The following is a 20,945-nucleotide window of genomic DNA, read 5'->3' as shown; positions in this document are numbered from 1 at the left end:
AATGCGTCGCCGCTTAATGACGAAAGGTTGTTGTCGTAAACATGGAGGAGAGAGAAGCACTGAAGAGGCAAATTGAACTTCTACAAAGTAAGTCTCTCTAGGTAAATGGTGACAGCTGTAGCGGTCACTGGCGGTTTAACAAAGTTTGTTACGTGCTTTAAATTAAGCGCTGTTTGAAGGTTGTCGGGCGTCCACGTTTTGTTTGTTTGTAAAAAGAAGGTGAACAGTTAGCTTTAGCCCCAGCTACGCAGCCACAGTAACGGGCTCAGAAACGCTAAACGGAAGCATTAGTGTCCGCTGATAGACGGATGCTGTCATCTTGTGGAAGTCAGTCTGTCAGCTCTCTGTCACAGTTAAGAGTTTCTTAAAGGCTCTCGCACTCTTGTCATGAATACAGCACAGCTAAATAACAAAGCCAGTTTTAAATACTTAACTTACTAAAGTAATAAGTATTAATATCAGTTTTTTACATAGTAGAGGTGACAGAGGCGAAAGCACGTGTAGAAGTCCTCAGGAGAAGCAGAGAAAACTGATGAGCATAGATTTTTCCAGCCTATGACTTGAAGGATGGGGTGAGATTGATCTCAGAGATGTTCTTTCCTTCCTGAGTGTGGTGAGAGTCACAGTCTCACATACTACTCCAGGATTTCCTGTAGGGGAACTCGAGGTCTTCAGTATGTTCTAAACTAAGAAATCAGCCTCAGTTCTTAATATATATTATACACACAAACACAGTCTGAGCCATGTATATATCAGGGTTATCAGCCTGTTCCATTATCAGTGTGATCTGATGCTGATTTGGACTGCTGCAGGGTTGCACACTTATGTTGCAAAATCTTTCTACAAGCACCTCTCACCACTAGGCAGCCATTTTGAAATTTCTGGATTTTTACCTGTGCTTTCCACTGCCAGGATGTAAAAACCGCACAGTTACAATCATTAGTCACATCTATAAAACGAATGTCAGTGACTATATTAGACTGTGGTGTAGAGTAGGGGTGTTAGGACGATCTCACATTGATGACAACTGTGATTTAAAAATTGAAATATTAAAGTTTTAATAATTCACTAATTAATCATTTTTGAAAATAATAGTGTAATTGTTCTTTTTGTAGGCTTTCTTTGTGTTATGGTTATCTCACTACCTCTGTATTCATATTCTGAGTTTAATTAATATGCCAGGAACACCAATGTGCACACTAAACAAAGTTATAGATGAATATGACTTAGAGAAGGTCCCTACACACACACACACACACACACACACACACACACACACACACACACAGACTGGTGTTGTTAGTTCAGGTTGGAGGCGACTCGTTTTAATTTTAATGAGCTTGAGTTTGTTATCAGGGTTTTAATAACATTTCCCACGAGTTATCAATCCCAAGAGTTCAGTATGGGGATTTCTTGCTAACAGCCTTGAAAAGTGAAGTGATGCTGTGCATTAGTCATTGACTAAAAACAAATTTTTTTCCAGCTTATTTTCTCAGTAATTTTGTTTTCTTGACAGATTTGACTTTTTTTTTTTTTTTTTTTTTTTTTCTTGGAAACTTACAACTTTAACTTTTAGGTATTAAATTTCACTCTGAGGCCTGCACAGGCTCTCGCACTCAGACATATCTGGGTTTGTTTCATTGTGTACACTTGGGGACGCAAACGCATGGCATTGTTCTATCATTAGTGTCACCATATTACACTTTTTAAAATGGGTATTTTCATGGATGGTGTGATGACACAGCCCTACTGTGACTGACAAGCTGGAATAACCGGTATTCACTGTAGTTTGAGTTTTAACAAAACTATGAGCTGAAGTTAGCTTGTTGCTTCTAGCTGCTTGTAGAAATCTTTCTTCTGATTTTATTATCCAATTGCAACATCAGAAGTCATCCATGACAGCTATCAGTGTGAAAGACTTGAGCACATTTCACACACAGAACAACAATAACTTCATGGGTTATATATAATAAGGTATGCTTGACATGTGACAGGATGTAAACAAATGATATTGTATTGTTCACTGGGACACTGACATGGTGTTTAAGTTACAGTCTAACAAGGATCTCTACAAAATGTGTATGGATGCATACTTCTAACTAATTATTAGGAATGAACCATTGTTGCTGTGGAGGACCAGGAGAGATATGCACATTGAAATAAAGCATTTTGGGATTTAATAATGAATTATGCAATAAAATATGCATTAGCAAATTTATTTACAAATTACTTTTTTGTTTATTTAGACATTAATAAAGTAATTATTTGATTATTTAATAGAATTATAAATAAATATATTTAAATGAACTATTAATCCATTAATAAATACTTTAATGGAAATATACACACACACACACACACGCAATAAAATCCTAATTATAAAAAAAGCTGAATTCAGAATAAAAACTGATTTTTAGAATCTTTTTAAAAATACAGCTTAAAAAGAGAAATAAGTAAATGGTTCAAAACTCGAATTACGAATACAGATTTTTTTTTCTGACATTGAAAATGGTGATTCAACTCCTCCATTTCCTTTTCCTGTTAGCTGCTAGAGTAACTATTAGATTAGCTGCTTGATTAGCTTCATCATTTAGCATTTCCATCACTCTTTTGGTACTTGAAGAAAAAAGTCATTCAAATTAGCCATGTGGTAAGCTCTCTGATACAGAGAGATGCAGGCTAGCCGTCTGGATTTTTTTATGCTCCTGTTTGCAGGGATAGCTTTGCACTGCTAAGGGGACCCTTTAAAGAAGTGTTTGTGCTTTTACAAGAACAGTTAGACTCTGTATTCACTCTCTAAAAATATCCAATATGGATATGAAGAATGGAGTCCTGATCCTCGGCGTGTGCACTGGTGGACTCAGCCTGACCATCAGTTGAAGGTAATGTGCTGACATGACAAACACTGGCATCACTGTATGTAGTCCCATTCTTTTAGGATCATGTTAGCTTGTGAAAATATTGCGTCCCAGCAGAACTAGCTAGCTGTCATTTTTAGTAAGCTAATGTGCTTTTCACAAATAAAGCCTGAAGCAGCTCAAACTGTTAGAACTAACACTGAGCCCTGTTACATTTATACAGTGGTAAAGAGCAATGGCTGCAACATGCAGCCTTTAAAATAATGATTTTAATGCTGTGTTATTGGTCCAGATGTTGCCACATAACTTTCTGAAGAGTTAAGAGTTGAGATGGGGTCATTAAACGGACAGCTGTCACTCTGTCATTCCTTGATTTACTGCCCTCTGCCAAGGCAAAGACTAGAGATGACACTATTGATTTAAGTTCATTTGTTTTAAGAAAACGCGTGCACACATTCATTCTGAACTGAAAACAGACAGGCGTCAGAGACAACATGCAGTTTTATTTTATTTAACATGACAGCTGTCTTTATTAATGAGTTTCTAAATTAATATATGACAGGCCTCCTCAACAGAGTGTTGAATCTAAGTAATGGACGTCTAGTATATTGTAGTGAATGGCGTTTAAGTGTCACTACACCTACAGTATGTAGTGAAATGTTGGGTAAAGATTCTGATAATCAAATTATTATTAATAAAAATATACATAGTGAAAAGCAAAACCTGAAATTGCTTCACTTTATTATTAATTTTCTCTGTATGCTCTGATTCCCTAAAGGCTCCAAGTGTTGTGATGTATACAGCAAATGATGTGGAAATAATTTTCAGAAAGTGAAGTTATTAAATCATTGCTGAGTTTTGGTTGATTTTTATGTTTTAAATGAATTTGTGTGTGTAGGTTTGTTTGTGGACGACAGCTTGGACTCCTCTGGGAGATTAGGACACACCTGCATCCGTTCTACACAATGTGACAACATGGAAGATGATTTTTGACAGATGATGACCTCTCAGAACTTGGAGTCAGCTTTTTGGTCCAAAGCACCTCACAGGAAAACCAGCAACCTGGACTTCATGCAGGAGAAACTGCCTCAGCGATGTTCGACTCTGCTTCCTCTACTTTACTTCTGAATCTCTTTCTCCTTTAACTCAGAATGTAAATCATTCCAAAAAAGCTGGGTAAAATTATTAAGAAGGAACTCTGTAACTTGGACATGTTTGTACTTTTACTTGTTTCAGGAGTTATGTTCAAGAACAGTAAAGTTATTAAAACAAACAAAATGTTTTCTCTCGTTTTTGCCTTTTGTTGTATATATGAGAGCGCAAACCTCTGCCAAGGCAGTTCACTCTCTGGGCAGTATATACTTTCAGGGGATTAATATTGGATTTGGATATCATTTCATTGTCTTTGTTCTTTTTAAATATACTTTAAGAAGTTTATAGTGCATAAAAATCAGATAATATAAAGGTCACATGACAGATGTTTACTATGAGTACACAAACATGTAGGAGTAGGTAATGGTAATATATATATATATATATATATATATATATATATATATATATATATATATATATATATATATATATATATATATATATATATATATATTTTTTTTTTTTTTTTTTTTTTTTTTTTTTTTTAAATAACTGCACATGAGTAACTTGAGCTGATTATTATTAATAATATACTGCAGCTTATTTCTAATTTACTAGGCAGCTCATTCTCCTTCTCTTGACTGTTTCTTTAAAGATCTAAATATATAACCTATTTTGGGGTCAACTTTAAAAAACGGCAGATGTAAAACATAAGTGACCTTCAGATTGATCTATTGACCTTGAAGGAGAGGTCAGAGGTCAAATAAATATTTGACAAATAATTTTTTGTTAAAAAAACAAAATAAATAACTATCGCCTCAATGATGCTTGACCTACAGCCAAATTAGTTTTTGTTCCAATACATCGCGCAGTGTACAAGAAAGACATTTGACAGCAGAGCTCTAAAGTCTAAAGGTTTCGTTTATTTTCAAAATCACCAATTTACATGTGTGAGTTTATGCTTGTTTTGTTTTTGGGTGTTTTTTTTTTGTTTTTGTTTTTAATGCTTGTTCCTGTTTTTAAATTTCTAGATCTCATCAATAAACATAAAAGTGCCCATGGCAATACACCGTTTACAGGAACGGGGCAGAGTCACACTCAGTCTTCAACGTCAGCCAGAGGCAGAGGTCAAAGTGCATCTGTGACCTACCCTCACAGCTCCAGAGGAAAGCTCTATTCTCCTCAGAGCTGTGGAAGTTGGAGGAAAACATACTCTCTGAGAAACAAGAGCCCCCAGTCCTCTGCTGGACATCCCTCTGCTTCTACCTCCTCCTCTGTCCATCACTCTCACAGCATGCCACTGTCCAGCTGCAGCGCGGGAACCAAAACTGCCACTTTATCATCAGGGACATCACAACTGAAGAAAAAGGAACCTATAAGCAGCATGATGGAGATTAGAGGTGTAGCAACGGAGAGAAAATATACAGATGCTCTTGGAAAACCAGGGTCAGTGGCAGAGTTTAACAGGCACAAAGGTCTGCAGGAACAGAAAGCTGGTGCTTCTTTCAAAGTATCCTCTTCTGCCATAACCAGTGCCTCAGCCATTCAACAGAGCAGTTCCCAAGTAAAGATCACACCTTCCCTGACCAGCAAAACCAGAACTGACCCTCAACAGATTGTTGCTAAAACATCTCCATCAACCGTCACAGCTGCTAAAACCACCCCAGCTCTCCCTGCTCTTTCTACTGCATTACAAGAAACTTCCTCTAACTTGTCTTCACAAAGCAGCAAGGCCCAGGGCAGTGCATCTTATTCAAAGAAATCAAAGTTCACTTGGGTAAAAGGTCAGAGTGCTGGAGGAGTGGAGCTCAAACCAGTTAGCTCCATTTCCTCACTGTCAGCAGTTGCTGCCCCAACATCTCTCTCAAAAGCTGCAGTTGCCACAGGAAGCCCCTCTTCATTTGCAGTCACTAAGAGAACCCCTGCTAAAAAGTTACTTCGAAGGCCTAGCCTGGTCACTGTAGCTGCCAAGACCTCAAAGTATCGGTGGGTCTCCTCTGCTGGAGCCCAGGCTAAGACATCACGAAAGCCTCCATCTCCCAAACCCTTGACTCTTGCTCAGAGAGCCCTGGACAGAGGAGAGGCCACAAGGAAAGTTAAACCAGGATCTTCTCCTTCTGTAAAACTGAAAAAGGGAACTGCAGCCTCCTCTACCGGCTCCTCACAGAGTAGCCGCTATTGCTGGAAAGCTGGGGGGCAGAATACATCTGTGGTAGGGGCAGCAGGATCAACACCAACCCGTCGTAGATCTGCTTTCCACTGGACAGCAGAGAAAAGCAACAAAGGGTCGAAAGGAGGGCTTTCTGTGTCCCTAAGTTTACCTCAGCGTACCTCCCTGTCATCATCCTCCTCCTCGTCCTCACCTGGAGGGTTCAAGGTTTGCAGCAGGATGAAAATTATTAGAAGATCTACTAACAGGTGAGTAACTGGAGCATGGACATGATATGATTGGCTCTTATCAAGGCTTATTCTTGGCCTGCACCCTAATTATACTCCTGCATCTTTGTCAGGAGGGGTCAGCCAAGTACTTAATGTGTCCTTGTTCATGTTAGGATCATGTTTATGTGGAAAAGGTGAAAACTCTTAAACTGTAGTTTAGTTACCAGGGTAAGTGACATTCAGCCTATTATGAAGCAGGTTCATTGTTCTCAGGCTTCACCTACCCTAATATTGGCAGTCCTACTTAGCAGTAACTTGAAGGTGGTTATCAACTTGATGAATTGATAAGTTGATAACTCAGAGTCTGACTGTGTCATTTAATACATTTTTCAGCATCACAACTCACTCTATAAGACACAGGTAGACCTCATTTTGTACCTTGAAGGGCGCAAGGCATAAAAGAACTATATTTATTATTGATTTTGTCCTGTTAGAAATTATCATGTTGATGTGCCCCAGTAAGAGGTGATCCTCCTACACAGCACCACCAACCGCAGTGTAGGAGGATCACCTCCTACACTGCGGTAGGTGGTGCTGCGGTAAACTTGGTGTTAGTGTGGTAACCACTGTTTAAATAAAACTAATCTAGGGCTTCATAGCATTTCTTGTATCAGAGCTCCATTGATCTTTAGTTTTTCTCCCAGTAAATGGGAACATGTGTGCCTTAGAGTGAATATGCTCAGAGTTGATTCAGCTAACTTTGGCCAGCTGTTCTGGAGCTGAAATCTTAGTTTCCCACCTCAGAGTTCATCAAATCAGGGTTCAAGATTTCTTACACTTAATGGTTTCTTACTCTTATTGATGTGTCTACATGCTGTGTTGTGACCACAGTGGCGGTGGATCAGAGAAAGGGAGCAGCCCATCAGCTGTGAAGTACTCTCCACGGGGCCGATTATATACTTTGGCCAGGAATCCCATGGGAGTTAGGAGGACACCCTCCAGGGAACTTGTGTCATTTGGCAGACACAAGTTGAGGCGGCTTTCCCCTGTCTTATCAAGGACAAGTAAGAAGCTATGACTAATTACTCTAATGAACTGTCAACCATGGAAATTAACACGTGTTTCGTAATTAATCTCACATAGCTGGTTAAGATACATGTTAACTGTCTGTGGTCTTATAGCGGAAGTGCAAAAATCCTGTAGCTGTGGGTGGTAAAAGTCGTTGTAGGATTCCGACTCTTCTCCTACACACTTGCTTGTGTGTAGCCATACAGTACAGTTCACTCCAGAAAGGTTGAAGGCCTCGCCCATTATTTGGTTGAAAACAGTAATATCCTAAAGCCATTTGGTGGTGCTGGAGCAACTCAAAGCCCAAACTCACCTCAGCTGCCTGTCAAGCAAGCATTATTCTGCTTCTTAAGATCTCCCCAGAGTTCTTTATTATGTTTGTGTTTGGGGTGAACATTGGTCATGGTTGGGTATGTTCCAGAGAGATAATGGGAAGACTGAGCGAAGTGCTTTTGGTGGTGTGCTTTGCAAATCACGTGACTTCTGAAGCTGCCATTCGCATGCGACTCGTGATTATTGCTAGGCAAAGTGTATTTTGCATCAGGTTTCTGAGACTTTTGTGAATTTCTGCCAGTATGACCACAAAAGGTGCTCGATTTTGCTGTGCCATAAACAATAATAACAAAACTTCCACTGACCCAAGGACAGGTCAGAATTACAAATGTCATCGATTTCCTACCGACAGAGACAGGTGAGCGATAAATGCTGAGTCCAAGAGTGTGAATAGTGAGAAGTCGAGTTCAATCTAATGATGAATGGAAAAATTAAGGGTCAGTGAATTAGAATGGGTGTTTGCTGATTTCAGAAACGTTTGTTAAACAGTGCTTAGAGTGATTCTGTGAATGGCATTCAATGTATTATACTCCCAATACTGCAATAGCCTGATTTCAGCTCTTGATAGCTCTAGCATATCATAAAGGTGCTTATTTATTCCTGATATTGTTACAGTTACTGATTTTCAGCAGATTAGATATGTAACCCTCCCACTAAACAAAAACAGCTGGTATGAGCTAATATTATGCCAGCTAATGTTAGGCTTGAGTATCTTAAAAAAGTCAAACTTTCCCTCTGATAAACAGTTTAATTACATTTTCACACTGTAGTATTTATTTTAGAGAGTTTATTCGCTCAGTGTCCGAGTCATTGACGTTGGATTCACCTCACCTTGTTACTCCAGCTAACAGTAGCTAACAGCAGCAAAAACAGAAGAGCTTACTGACAGAGAAGTACTGGAAATGCTCAACAACTCACCTCAGTGTCGCTGTCACCGCAGTCATCAGTGAGGTTAACTGACTCATTGATGTGTATCAAAGTTTTACAGCTTCCTCTGGACTAAATAGTTGTGGGCGCTCCACGCCCGGCATTACGAGGTAAAGGTTGATCTGACAGCCTACACTCACTAGATAAATGCCTGCCAGGGTGTTTGAGGGGACTCTGGAGTAAAAACGTAAAATATCTCAAAAATATTTGATTGTCACATATCTGTTTATTATTCCTGATTTATTGAGAAGTGTTGATTTTATTAAAATGTTAAACTATAGGGTGTACAGAAACACTTTGATACACAAACAGTAGTTGAAGCACGCCGGCTGGTAGCTGTGGGGTGCAGAGAGTTATAACTCTATCATTGTACAAATATAATATTAATCCTTATAATTTGCTTATTTTATGTTATAAATATATACAGTTTGTTGTAAATGTATATGCAGCTTCAGTTTGCGTGGTTGTCAGTCAACCTCTTCCGTTGCCTGTTTCAGATTATTGTTAAAATTTTTATTTTATTTTTTTTCCCATTTCTTTCCCCTGAAGCTTTTCTTCATTCTTTTCAATTCTTTATAACTGAGCAAAGGAAAAATATAACCTGAAAGAATCGTTTAGGCTGCTGAGAGTGGCAGCTCTGGAGTGTGTAGGCTCATTACAAACAATTTTAAACAAGCGTTTGACAGCTTTCAGCAGTCGGAACAAAGATGGCCGACAATGGTCATCAGTTGGGAGCATGTTTGATTACGTCACACTCTCAGTGGCTCGGTCTCCCATTATCTCTTGTTTGTGGGGATGTTCTCAGAACAGGAAAAAAATGAAAATATATAATGCATCTAACCAAACATAATCATTACTGTAACAATTAAAGCACTGAAATGATGCATCCTGACAATAAGAAAAGATTTTACTCTCAAGTATCAGAACAATTTAACACATTCATAAATGAGTAACCCTTTAAAGCCAGCCTTGCATTAGCAACTTTGGACTACCATTGTTTTTCTCCACACTGAAGACACCAAAAACTAGTCTGACAAAACCAACACAAAAAACTTTATTTGAATTTACACTAAATAAAGCAACCAAGGGTTGGTTTTTACCAGATGAAGTGGATCTGTTTGTGTGTCTGATGGTCTCCTCTCCTCTGCTCCTTCTGTTCCTGTTCCCAGTACTGTTTCTCCTCTGTCTTTGTTGCACTGGCTCAGCATTCACAGTCCCTCTCTGGGTTTTAAAGAAGCAACGACCTCTGGGGCTGAAAAAAATTAAACCAACATGGAAGTGCCAAAAAAACTGCAACCAATCCCCAGAATTCAGTGTTAGCAGGCCCAGTGTGAGAGGTGAAGTGACCACATTTACAACCTGCTGCAAAAACCCAAAGTTTTTGATTTCTGCACCTAATTTGCCCTTCAGCTGTACAGAGGGTGTTTTTTGTTGTTGTTGTTTAGTGTACTGTATTTTTTTTTTATTTTTATTTATTTATCCAGTGTGAACACAGTGCATACTCGACCAGCATACATCTGCGTTGTAATGTGGAACTGGGACAAAGCTGGCTGGTAATTGAAGCTTCAGCTGTAGCTCTTACAGCCATGTCCAGCAGAGGGCAGCAGTTCCAATCTATGTCGTCCTTGTACGGGCTTTGTGTTGCCAGCTGTCACAGGGAGGTGTACAGGCAGACTATAAGAGGAGGAGGGGGGGAGGTTAATTGATTGCCCAATTCAGCGGTGATGGCGAACAAGTGCCGATAGCGGGTAATTTGCAGAGGTGGAGGCAGGCAGCACCACTGCTATCAAGCCCTGGCACCACTCTCCTTCCAGTAGATAAAAAGGAGCTAATGCATAATTATCCTTTTGCAAATTGGATTGTTTTAACGAACTGTAGAATATAGGCTTAACCTGATGGAAAGCAATCATTGTTTTTACAGCCCCAACCCCGCTCCCCCTCGCTCTCCCCCTTCCTGCCTCCACTTGCCCCTCGAACCCTCCGGTCATTTTGTCTGTACCCTACACGGCTCATGGCCATCTTAGTATAATCTCCCATACTCAATGGAGTCAGAAGACATTAGAAAAACCATCACTATTAACATTAGGCTTTATTTGTCCCCATGGCTCTGCATCTTAAACGCTGTTCCTCTTTTTCTGATGCTTTAACACAACTTTGTGCTTTGATTCCCACCCCTCCTACATCATTTGCCCTTCTCCGTATCTTAATCATTTCCCAGTTTTTAATGTCATTTGACAGGACAGCAGGAAAACATGTCTCTCTAATTAAAGATGGGCATTCAGAATCAGAGACAGAGGAAAGGTGGAGTGGGGATGAGTGCAGAGGAAGATGAAGTGAGGAATGCTGCTCTTAGCCGTCTGTGCCTCTGATAAGAGCTGCTAATAAAGAGCAAATTGAATTACTAATGATGGGAAGCACATTCCCTATAGATGAGCCTGTTAAAAACCAACCTTATGACCACTCACACATGCATGATAATACACTCACAAACAATGTTTCTTAATTTCCTCCTCAGTGTGCTAGTTTCAGCTTCCTGTCCACGTTCAGGGGACCGTGTTTTCTGAGGTGCTTGGTTATCTGAGGTTTAATTTAAAGAGGGCATAAACCTAAGTAAGCAGTTAGGACTGTAATGAATTGAGAGGTGCGTGTGTGTGTATGTGCTTGCATACACCCAGAGACAGCCATGTAGCCCAGATAATCTAATAAAGCAGATAAATGTCAGGAGCGGACAGAACACAGAGAGGAAGAGTGCTGAGGCGTGCGGCTTCAGGCCCCATGTGACAGGCTTCTGGAGCGCTTTAGGTCTCTATCTCACTCCAGTTTCTTCCCTCCCTCACCATCTCTCATCCAGTCTCACTCAGTCTTTTTCCTCGCTTTGGCTGTCTTCACTGCTCTGTTAATATGCCCAACCCAGCACACTGTATCATTTTGCAGACTGCAGGCATTTTATGTCTGAACTGTACAATAAAGCCATAAGTTAATGAGACTTTGTGAACTTAAATTTTCTGGAAATAAATATGAAATAGAAATAAAACATGAAACAGAAAAGATTTTTGACATTTTAATATATTTGTAATTTTTCTTAAACAAATCAAATGAATGACAGCCTGCTCCTCCCAGTCCACACACAGTGAAACAGCATTCTTTTGAGCTCTGTGCGTTCATTTAGTGACAGAAATGTTGTTGTTGTATGTAACACTGCAATAAAAGTACCGGACAGCTGTGGCAGGCCTTCCACAGCACAGGGGACAATATGTTTGTTCAGTAGGAAGCATTCACTGCTCACTGCATTTATTGGACACTTTTTTGGCCAGATTGTGCTGGTGATTTCAGTGCGTCTTTGTGATATGATGCAGACTCACTGCACAGCCTCACTCTTGTGGACAACTGAATTGTTGAATGATTCATGTTGCACTGTTTTTCTTAGCCTTAGTGATTATCCTGCAGTTTGTGTTGTGACCTGAACAAGTTGTGTTTGTGGTGCAAACACAACTCTACAAATTTACAGTTCTCTTTGCACATTATTTCTTCTTTGTTAATTTCACTTGGGCTAAATCGGAAGTATTTCCAAACGATGGTCCTCTTCGAGGAACAAGCCCTTCACCTTCTGCTGTGCCAGACATTTGAGTTTTGCTGTGTATCTTTCTCTTAACGCAGTGTTACTCATCCAGACTACATCCAGGAAAGTGCGCGTCAGATACCGGCTCGTAATCGTGTTACAAAGAGTCGTTTCTGTTACTGATTAGTCCAACAGGTGTTTTATAGACTGTAGAATGTTAGAGAGTAACTGAATTCTAAATGTTGAGGTAATATGTACAGATGACACACACACAGACACACACCTGCTGTCAGATTGGTGGTGACCTGTTTGTGTGTTGTAATTAGAATGGCTCTGTTACACTGGCAGCGCTGCCACCTTTGCCCTTACACAATGTGGAACCCATTAGCACCACAAAAGAATCCTCCTTCCTCACCTCCTGCTCCTATAGGGATCCAGTTACCGTGCCAACAGTGATCCCATTTATTTTGTCCATAAATCATATGCATTGCTCTGCATCAAGGCCCTGCTCTTTCTCAGACCTTTTCTACTTTGTGCATACATATCAGTGGATACACATAAACGTGTGGACACATTCAAACAGAGGTGCCCAGAAAGTATCAAGTTTCTCACTGCAATGTTCAGCCCATGAAGAGTAAAGCCCGACCGATATATCAGCTGATATTAGCTAAAATGTAAAATAGTAAAGAAGAGAAGGGAGACCTGCCCCTCAGCCATCATATGAGAGTTGATGTTGCATAGTTTGTCCACCAGAGGAAACTCTGCAAATCCCCTCACGGCAGAACGTAAACGAGTAATCCACAACGTGTTGAAACAATAAAAGAAGATTATTTTTTAACTGCATTGTTGTATGATCTGAGGAAGGACTCTGCAGTCCTTAGCTTTAATTTTGGGAAGGAGGAAGCAACATCTGGGGAATACTGCAGGTCGTGAGCATCAGCTGTGCTAGTGTTCCCAATAAAAAATATTTTATTTCCTGAGTATAACTCTTTCAAGGTTTCATGTAGCGCCAAGTCGTAACTAAGGATGGATAAACCACATTTGAACTTTTATTTGAGATAGTAGGCTGTAGTCTCAAGTAAGGCTGGGCGATATGGACCAGAAATAATATTGCAATTTTTTTTAGCTGAATGGCGATATACAATATATATCTCTATATTTTTTCTTCCCAAATGGTATAAACAAAAAGGCACTTCTGAATCAAAGCTATATGTCCCAAATGTCACACGGGCAATTTTATTAACACTCAGCTATAGATGTACATGAGAAATTGCTCAAAAATAAACTACTGGCATATTTAACAAGCTTGAAAGTCAATATTTGGTGTGACCACCTTTATTCTTCGACACAGCCTGAAGCCTCTGAGGCAGCTTTCTTGTAATGTTTTCTTCAGGAACAGTTCTCCAGGCTTCTTGAAGGACATTCAAAGCTCTTTGGATGTTGGCTGCCTTTTGCTCTGTTCTCTGTCAGGATGATCCCACACTTCAATAATTTTGAGGTCCAGGTTCTGGGGAGGCCAATCCATGACTAATGGTGTTCCATTGTGTGTTTTTCTATCAAGGTATGCTCTTACTGCAGGTGTGTTTAGGATCATTGTCATGTTGAAAAATGAAACTGTTGCCAGTCAGATGCTTTCCAGATGGTATTGCATGGCAGGCTGAAATACAGCCCCAAACCATAACAGTCTCACTCACTGTTAAACCTCTCATCAGACCTCCTCCATATACCAAACCAAAAATTTCAAATTTGGACTCCGTAACAATCAATCAGCTGAAGGGTCCGATGCGTCTGTCGGGTCTTTGCTGGGTTTTTTCCCCTACTTTTTAAGGACATTATGATCTGATACTGTTCTGCTTTAGATGGTTCATAAGGCCTGAACTTGATCAGGTTTTTTCGCACCTGCATGAAGCTCACAGAAGCTGCAGAACCGAGCGGGGGTGCAGTCAAAGACCATTTAGTTGAGTCGTCCATAAGATGAGAGTTTCACTGGAGAGACACCGGATTGTGTTGCTTAGTTATTTATTTATCTATCACAAAGTTCTTAGAAAATAAAATATACACAGTGGATGCATTTAGCATGCATGTGAGGACTGCCTCATGTGAACACTACACCCCCATCCCAACAAACAAACAAACCAAAACAAACAACAACAAAAAACCTTCTGCCACAAAAACAATCCACAGCTTTTGGACAGTAAAGTATTGAAGCCTTTTTCTGCTCTGAGCTCTGACACATGTACATGCTACCCAGCCCGTGCTTTTTTTAAACTTTCACTTGGCACGCCAAACCTTTGTTTATTTTTGTTTGTTTATTTGCATCACTCTCTGGTTCACACTTGCTCCGGTTTCTCCCACTTTTCCTTCACACCGTGGCCACTTGTCCTGCAGTCTTCTCTCACTGTCTCACTTTCCTGCATTTGCACACACAGCAGCAGCTTATAGAGGACATGAAGTCACTGCTTGTTTGGAACGCTCAGCTATGTGCGCACTGTCACTCCACAGCATATGTATTTTTGCATGCTGATCTTTTTCTAACGTTTTATTGTTAAAATGATTTAGTAGTTTGTGTGTGTGAATTGTTCTGTATGTTCCTCCAGACAGCTGCATTTCTACATACCGTTCTCTAAATGCCATTTCCCTGTGCTCCCGTAGTATTATCAGTTGGTCCAAAGTATGGACATTAAACTAATGTACACACACACACACACACACACACACACACACACACATGTTCATTCTGCTCATTCCTCTGCACTTTCTCAGGCTCTCTGTGTCAAACAGGTGGGCCTCTGTCTTCTCTTTCTATCTGTCTTGAACTGTCTGTGGCCTCTCTCTCTCTCTCTCTCTCTCTCTCTCTCTCTCTCTCCTCTCTCTCTCCTCTCTCTCTCTCTCTCTCTCTCTCTCTCTCTGTCTGTGTCACCATTTGTCTCTCTCACACACATTCTCTGTGAGACATGTGCGCCCACACACACACAAACAAACCACGCATCCACAAATGTAATGCTGCCTTAATGATTTAGACACAAGCTCTTGTAATCATTGCAAACAAAAATGAATAATAAACAAGAGAATGTCAGAGTTTCATCTTCCACATCGTCTTTTATCTCAGGCCACACTGGAGTGATGCCAAGAGACCACTTTGTGTACTTTTAATCATCACACTTTTCTGTGCACATACATGCAAGGAAGAAATGGCACGAGTGTCTGCGTGCATTTATCTTTGTGGCTATATATAAGCAGTATAGCTATTCAGTTGCATGAATCGTTCAGTTTCTCGTGTAAGATGGCGTCTTGCGCATTACTGGCTTAGTATAGCTCTGTGCCATGGTGCACTGTAACATTTGGCATTTTGATTAACCTCTCAGGGCCCGGGGAGCCGTACATGCCAACGATCTGACCACCGAAGCTACAGTATGCCCACATGAGTAACTTCACCCCAACTGTGCTAGAAAGCCCCTCCTTCTCCTCCCTCTTGGACTCTCATCAAACTGTCAGCTGGCAATAATTAAAATTTTCGCTCATTTGGGTTTAACATGCCTCCCTGGCCTTCCTGAGGACGCTCGAGGGGTAGAGAACACTTGTTCTTTGCTAAACCTGCTCAGATGACGACAGATTCAAATTGCTTAGGATTATCTGGAGCATTCCTTGTCATTCTATTATTCTGTATACTTTTTGGAGCAAATTCGAAGATTACCTGTGTGGTATTGTAAGGGGCTGTTTTTTAACTCCACATTGTGGGGATGAGTAGCACGTGTTGACATGTGTCATCAATACTAGTGAGTCCAGAAACTTTATCCTGAGTTGATTGTGACTCCTTTCCAGTTAAGGAGGTAAATGTTTTCTTGGTATCCGGAGGAGTGGCCCATGTGCCGGGCTGTCTGAATAAATCAGAAACCCAACAGGAGGCAGGCAGAGCCCTGTTAATGGTTTGAGAACACATGGCAGGCTATATGGGTGTTGCTTGTTGGTAAATGGCTTGGCTGGGCCAATGGGTGTTGCTATATTTAGATATGACAGTATGGAATAAACTCTTGCCAGTAGTAATTCATAATAATAATAACAAAATTGATAACAATAATAAGTCATTATTATTATGTAATTTTAATGATGGTTGCGATGATGATAAATTGTCACACTATCTAAACAGATGCACTCCCAGTCCAGAATAACATACATCATTTTGCAGTTTTTCCTGTGTATTTCATGATGACCTCCACAGAGGTTATATGGTTCAGTTTTGTTTGTTAGCAGGAATATTTAAATATATGGACAGATCTACATAACAGTTTTACTACATATGGGGATTGGCACTAAATAAAAATGATTCATTTTTGAAATTGTTCTGTTTCTGGATCCAGATCTGTATTTATTTCCCAACTGCCAAACTGGACAGCCATAACATTAAACCACCTTCCAAATATTGTGTAGGCTTCCCGTCGGTCTCCCAAAATGGTTCCAACCCATCGGAGCATCTTGTTGTGTCTGCTATAGGGATGTTGGCGTCATCTCCTGTGGCTTCTGCTGGTTTCAGGATAGAGCGTCTTTGTTCGAGCAGATCCTGTGAATGCTGCATCAGATTCCTCGAGCCCTTTCCAGAGCAGGTCAAAGTTATTCACCTCTCCTGTCAGTAGCTTCCAGCAAGAAAAATCTATTCATTATCAAAATCCTGAAATACTGCAGCATAGTTTTTAGACTAGTCTATGGGAATGCAAAGCTTTTATGGTTTATTACAAAAAAACAAAACAAGAGACACTAAATAAAACACTAACTGCAAAAGTAGCAGCACGGCCTTTTTAACAGCTTTTTAAATCTCTTCCTTAACAGCTCATTAATCAGTTGTTATTCCTGTGCAGTTATGGGTGTTGTTGTGTAACATAGATGTGTGTGTTCGGGTAGCAGGGAGGGGAAAGTCAGGGGCTGTTAAGAGCTGCTCCATAAATCTTCACCTTTTGTCAGCTGGTAAAGCTGGTCAGCCCGCAGCCTGCTGTACCCTGACCCCATGACAGTAACACGATCCGACCCAGCTCCCCTTCATATGTCTGCACACACGTGTTGTCGTAATAATTCCTGTGGGTTTGCCATTTACGTGGGAGGTTTCTGACGTGTGGTTGGTACAGTATTGGCAGACAGCATAAGGGGCCAAAAAAACAACATTAAACAAACATTATGTAGCTAATATTAGTCTCTCTGTGCCTTGTTTTATTATTAGCTCTGTTGGTGCAACATTTTTCTTGCATTCAACAGAAAAAACCTCTCATCAGGAAACAAAGTCACTTCAGGATACAGTTTATAAGAGGTAGATGAAAATGGCGTTCCCAGTGGGTAAAAGCCACATGCAGGATTCTGGAAACTCCTGAAAACATTTAGGCCACAGAACAAAATTTGGTGGTTGTCAAGCACCCAGGCCTGCTTGCACTACCAAGTAGACACGTTTCCCACACTGTGTGCATCAGTGATGTAGTGCTGCACAATAGTACAATCGTAGTTTCTTTGTTTTCTTTTGTTTTTTTTTTCTTTGTTTTTTTTCCCCCCCTTTTCCTTTTTCAGGCTTTCAAATTTCCGTTTTAGTCCTACTGGCCTGGACATCCGAACCCCTGCAAATCTATTCTGGTCTGAGTGAGTTATTCACTGGCACCTCTACCATGTCTCCCACCAGTCCCTTATGTTCTTTTCCCATCCCTTTAAATATCTCCTTTACTCTCTTGGTCACCACTTATTATCTCCTTTCCCTTCTTTCCTTTAACTCTTTATCTCTCCCATGGGGAAACTTAACTTTTTTCCACTCTCTCTGTGCCTCTGTGATTTTTGACTGTGTTTCTCCAGTCATGATTGACATCTAAAACTCTGAGCTCATAGCCTTAACTTTCTTTTATGTCCCTGATTTCCCTGCATGCAAGCAAAGTGTAGGCTTCCCTTAGCCTAGCTTTTGGTTCCAGTATTTGGTCTCCTTTTTAATTTTATTAGGGCAGCTTTGACTGACAGATATAGATTGGAGAGATTGAACTAAAACTCTTGAATTGGTTCTAATGGGCAGCACAGCATTTAGTTCTGTTGCCTCACAGCAAGAAGGACCTGGGTTCAAATACACCATCTGGCCAGGGCCTTTCTCCTGTGGAGTTTGCATGTTCTTCCTGTGTCTGCGTGGGTTCTCTCTGGGTACTCCAGCTTCTTCCCACAGTTCAAAGACATGCAGTTATTTTGATTAGGTTAATTGGTGAGTCTAAATTGCCCATAAGTGTGATTGTGATTGCGAATGGTTGTCTGTCTCTCTGTGGTAGCCCTGTGAGAGACTGGCAACCTGTCACCTGGTGTACCCTGCCTCTCGCCCTATGGCAGCTGGGATAGGCTTCAGCCTCCTTGTGAACCTGAATATAAGTGGAAGAAAATGGATGAATAGTGTTATCTGACACACATCCAGCTCAAAAAAGTGAGGGGAAATTAAATCACACATCAGATTGTGATGAATGAAATACTCAAGTTTAAAATCTGCTCAGCGTAAGTTCTGACAGTGGGTCTGAGTATTTCATCCCTGTACCTAATAGCAGTCAGGGTACTGTTGAGTAGCGTGGGGAATCTATGCAGCCCTCCAAGGATATGCCTCCCCAAACCACTGCTGATGTAGGCAGCATAATATTCACCACAGCATCTCCAGACTTTTTCACATCTGTTATATATGGTTAGTGTGAACCTGCACTTTCATGAAGAGAATGGGGTGCCAGTGGTGGACCCAGCAGTTCTGTTTATTTTTCTGGTGAGTGCCAGTCGATCTGCATTGCACTGGCCCTGAAGCACAGGTCCCAGCAAAGGGCACTGGGCCCTCGTGCCTCCTTGGTTGGAAACACATGAGCAGCCTGCTACAGTGCTGGCAGTACTTCCCCTGTTTCTCCTTTTTTATGGTCCTGTCCAGCGCTGCTTGTTTAACAGCCTACTTCCTGGTATCTCCTCAAGGAAGTGGAGGACATACTGTGCTTGGAGATACAAACATACAATGGCACGCATGGATGTACCATCCTGGAGGAGCTGAACTACTTGTGAAATCTGAATGGGCTGCAGGTGCTATCTGGTGTTACCAGACTAAACTAAAACTAGAGAAAAATCAGTCAGAAGGGATAAGGAGGGCATAATGATCTGTGGTACTTGTACCATTGCCCATCCGTCCTCCTGTCCTCCTCACACAGCCTGGGCTGTGTTTTGGTATTTAATAATAGATGATTGTTTGTGTTTGTCAGTTGCTATGCTCTTGTTAAAGGTCTTTAAGATAACTGCTAGGGCTGTATTGATTAGCCAGGTCTAGGTTGATTGTTTTTATAGCCTGAGAAGACACTGCATTCCCCTCAATCACCACCTTCCCATGCTTCCTCAGTGCCTCATCAAGAGTCCCTCACTCTCTGGTTGAATAATTAATGCTTAAACCCTTTAATTAGTGAGATTTGCTTTGAACAGATGCAGTGTAATTAAGTCTTCAACTCTATGTGTGGTTGGGGAGGAAATGTATTTATTTTTATCTGTTGCATGCACCCTGAAGGCACCATAAAATAGTATGTTTAGTATGTCCTGCTAAAGTTGAAGCAGCTCTTCTGATTTCTAGTGTGTGCCGCTGTGATCCGACTGTTATTTGGTTGGCAGTTACGGTAGTGAAGGTGTAACTGTTCTGGTATGGCAACTCTGGTAGCTGTGATAGGTGCTCAGACTATGAGGTCTGAGTGTGATATTAATAACTGGTGCTACAGGCAACAACAACCACGAAAGATTTGTTGATCATCGTTGTAGTAATTGCGGCTTAACACATGGACCCTAAATTCTGAGGCTGAATGTTTATTAGTTACTGCTTAGTTCAGGCACATGTTTTCCTGCTCCTGCTCCTTTCTTCTGTTTTATATTTGCAATATTATTGAGAACATCTCTCCTGAATTTCTCTCTCTCTCCCTCTCTCATTCATACACACACACACACACACACACAAATACACACACACACAAATACACCCACACACACACAAATACACACACACACACAAATACACACACACACACAAATACATACATACACACACACACACACACACACACACACACACACACACACACACATATATTTTCCTGCACCCATCAAGCAGGTAGGCAGACTACTTCTAAAGAATGGGTCGCTCCTGTGCAACAAGTCCAGTCGTGACATTTCCTCACTAATAAATATTCCACAGTCAACTGTTAGTGGTATTATAGCAAAGTGGCAGTGATTGGGAATGGCAGCAACTCAGCCACAAAGTGGCAGGCTGCGTGAAATCACAGAGTGGGGTCTGCATAATGCACAGTGCTGCCCAACTTTCTGCAGAGTCAAACCTTACAGACCTCCAAACTTCATGTGGCCTTCAGATTAGCTCAACAACGGTGCGTAGAGCTCCAAGGAAGAGGTTTCCATGGCTGAGCAGCTCCATCCGAGTCGTAAATCACCAAGCTCGATGCAAAGCGTTGGATGCAATGTGTAAAGCTCATCGCCACTCTGCTAGAGCAGCAGAGACGTGTTCTCTTGAGTGACGAATCACGCTTCTCCGTCTGATTATCCGATGGATGACTCTGGGTTTGTTGGTTGCCAGGAGAACAGTACTTGTCTGACTGCATTGTGCCAAGTATGGTTGGGGGGGGTATGGTGTGGTGTTGTTTTCGGGAGTTGGGCTCTGCCCTTTAGTTTCAGTAAAAGGAACTCTTAATGCTTCAGCATACCAAGAC

The 20,945-nt window shown here is 41.0% G+C and overlaps 1 protein-coding gene across 1 annotated transcript in view; it reads left to right on the top strand.

Annotated features, from left to right (window-relative positions):
• Positions 1-20,945, top strand: part of zc3h3 (zinc finger CCCH-type containing 3) — a 75,470-nt gene continuing 54,525 nt past the window's right edge. The window contains exons 1-3 of the mRNA XM_030728345.1: positions 1-87; positions 4,985-6,371; positions 7,224-7,396. Of these exons, the coding sequence (XP_030584205.1) occupies positions 42-87; positions 4,985-6,371; positions 7,224-7,396 (1,606 nt within the window). The 5' untranslated portion in view covers positions 1-41. The remainder of the gene's footprint in view (positions 88-4,984; positions 6,372-7,223; positions 7,397-20,945) is intronic.

The sequence above is a fragment of the Archocentrus centrarchus genome, chromosome 4 (genome assembly GCF_007364275.1).
Source record: "Archocentrus centrarchus isolate MPI-CPG fArcCen1 chromosome 4, fArcCen1, whole genome shotgun sequence".
NCBI lineage: Eukaryota > Metazoa > Chordata > Actinopteri > Cichliformes > Cichlidae > Archocentrus > Archocentrus centrarchus.
This window is presented reverse-complemented; position numbering and strand designations above follow the sequence as displayed.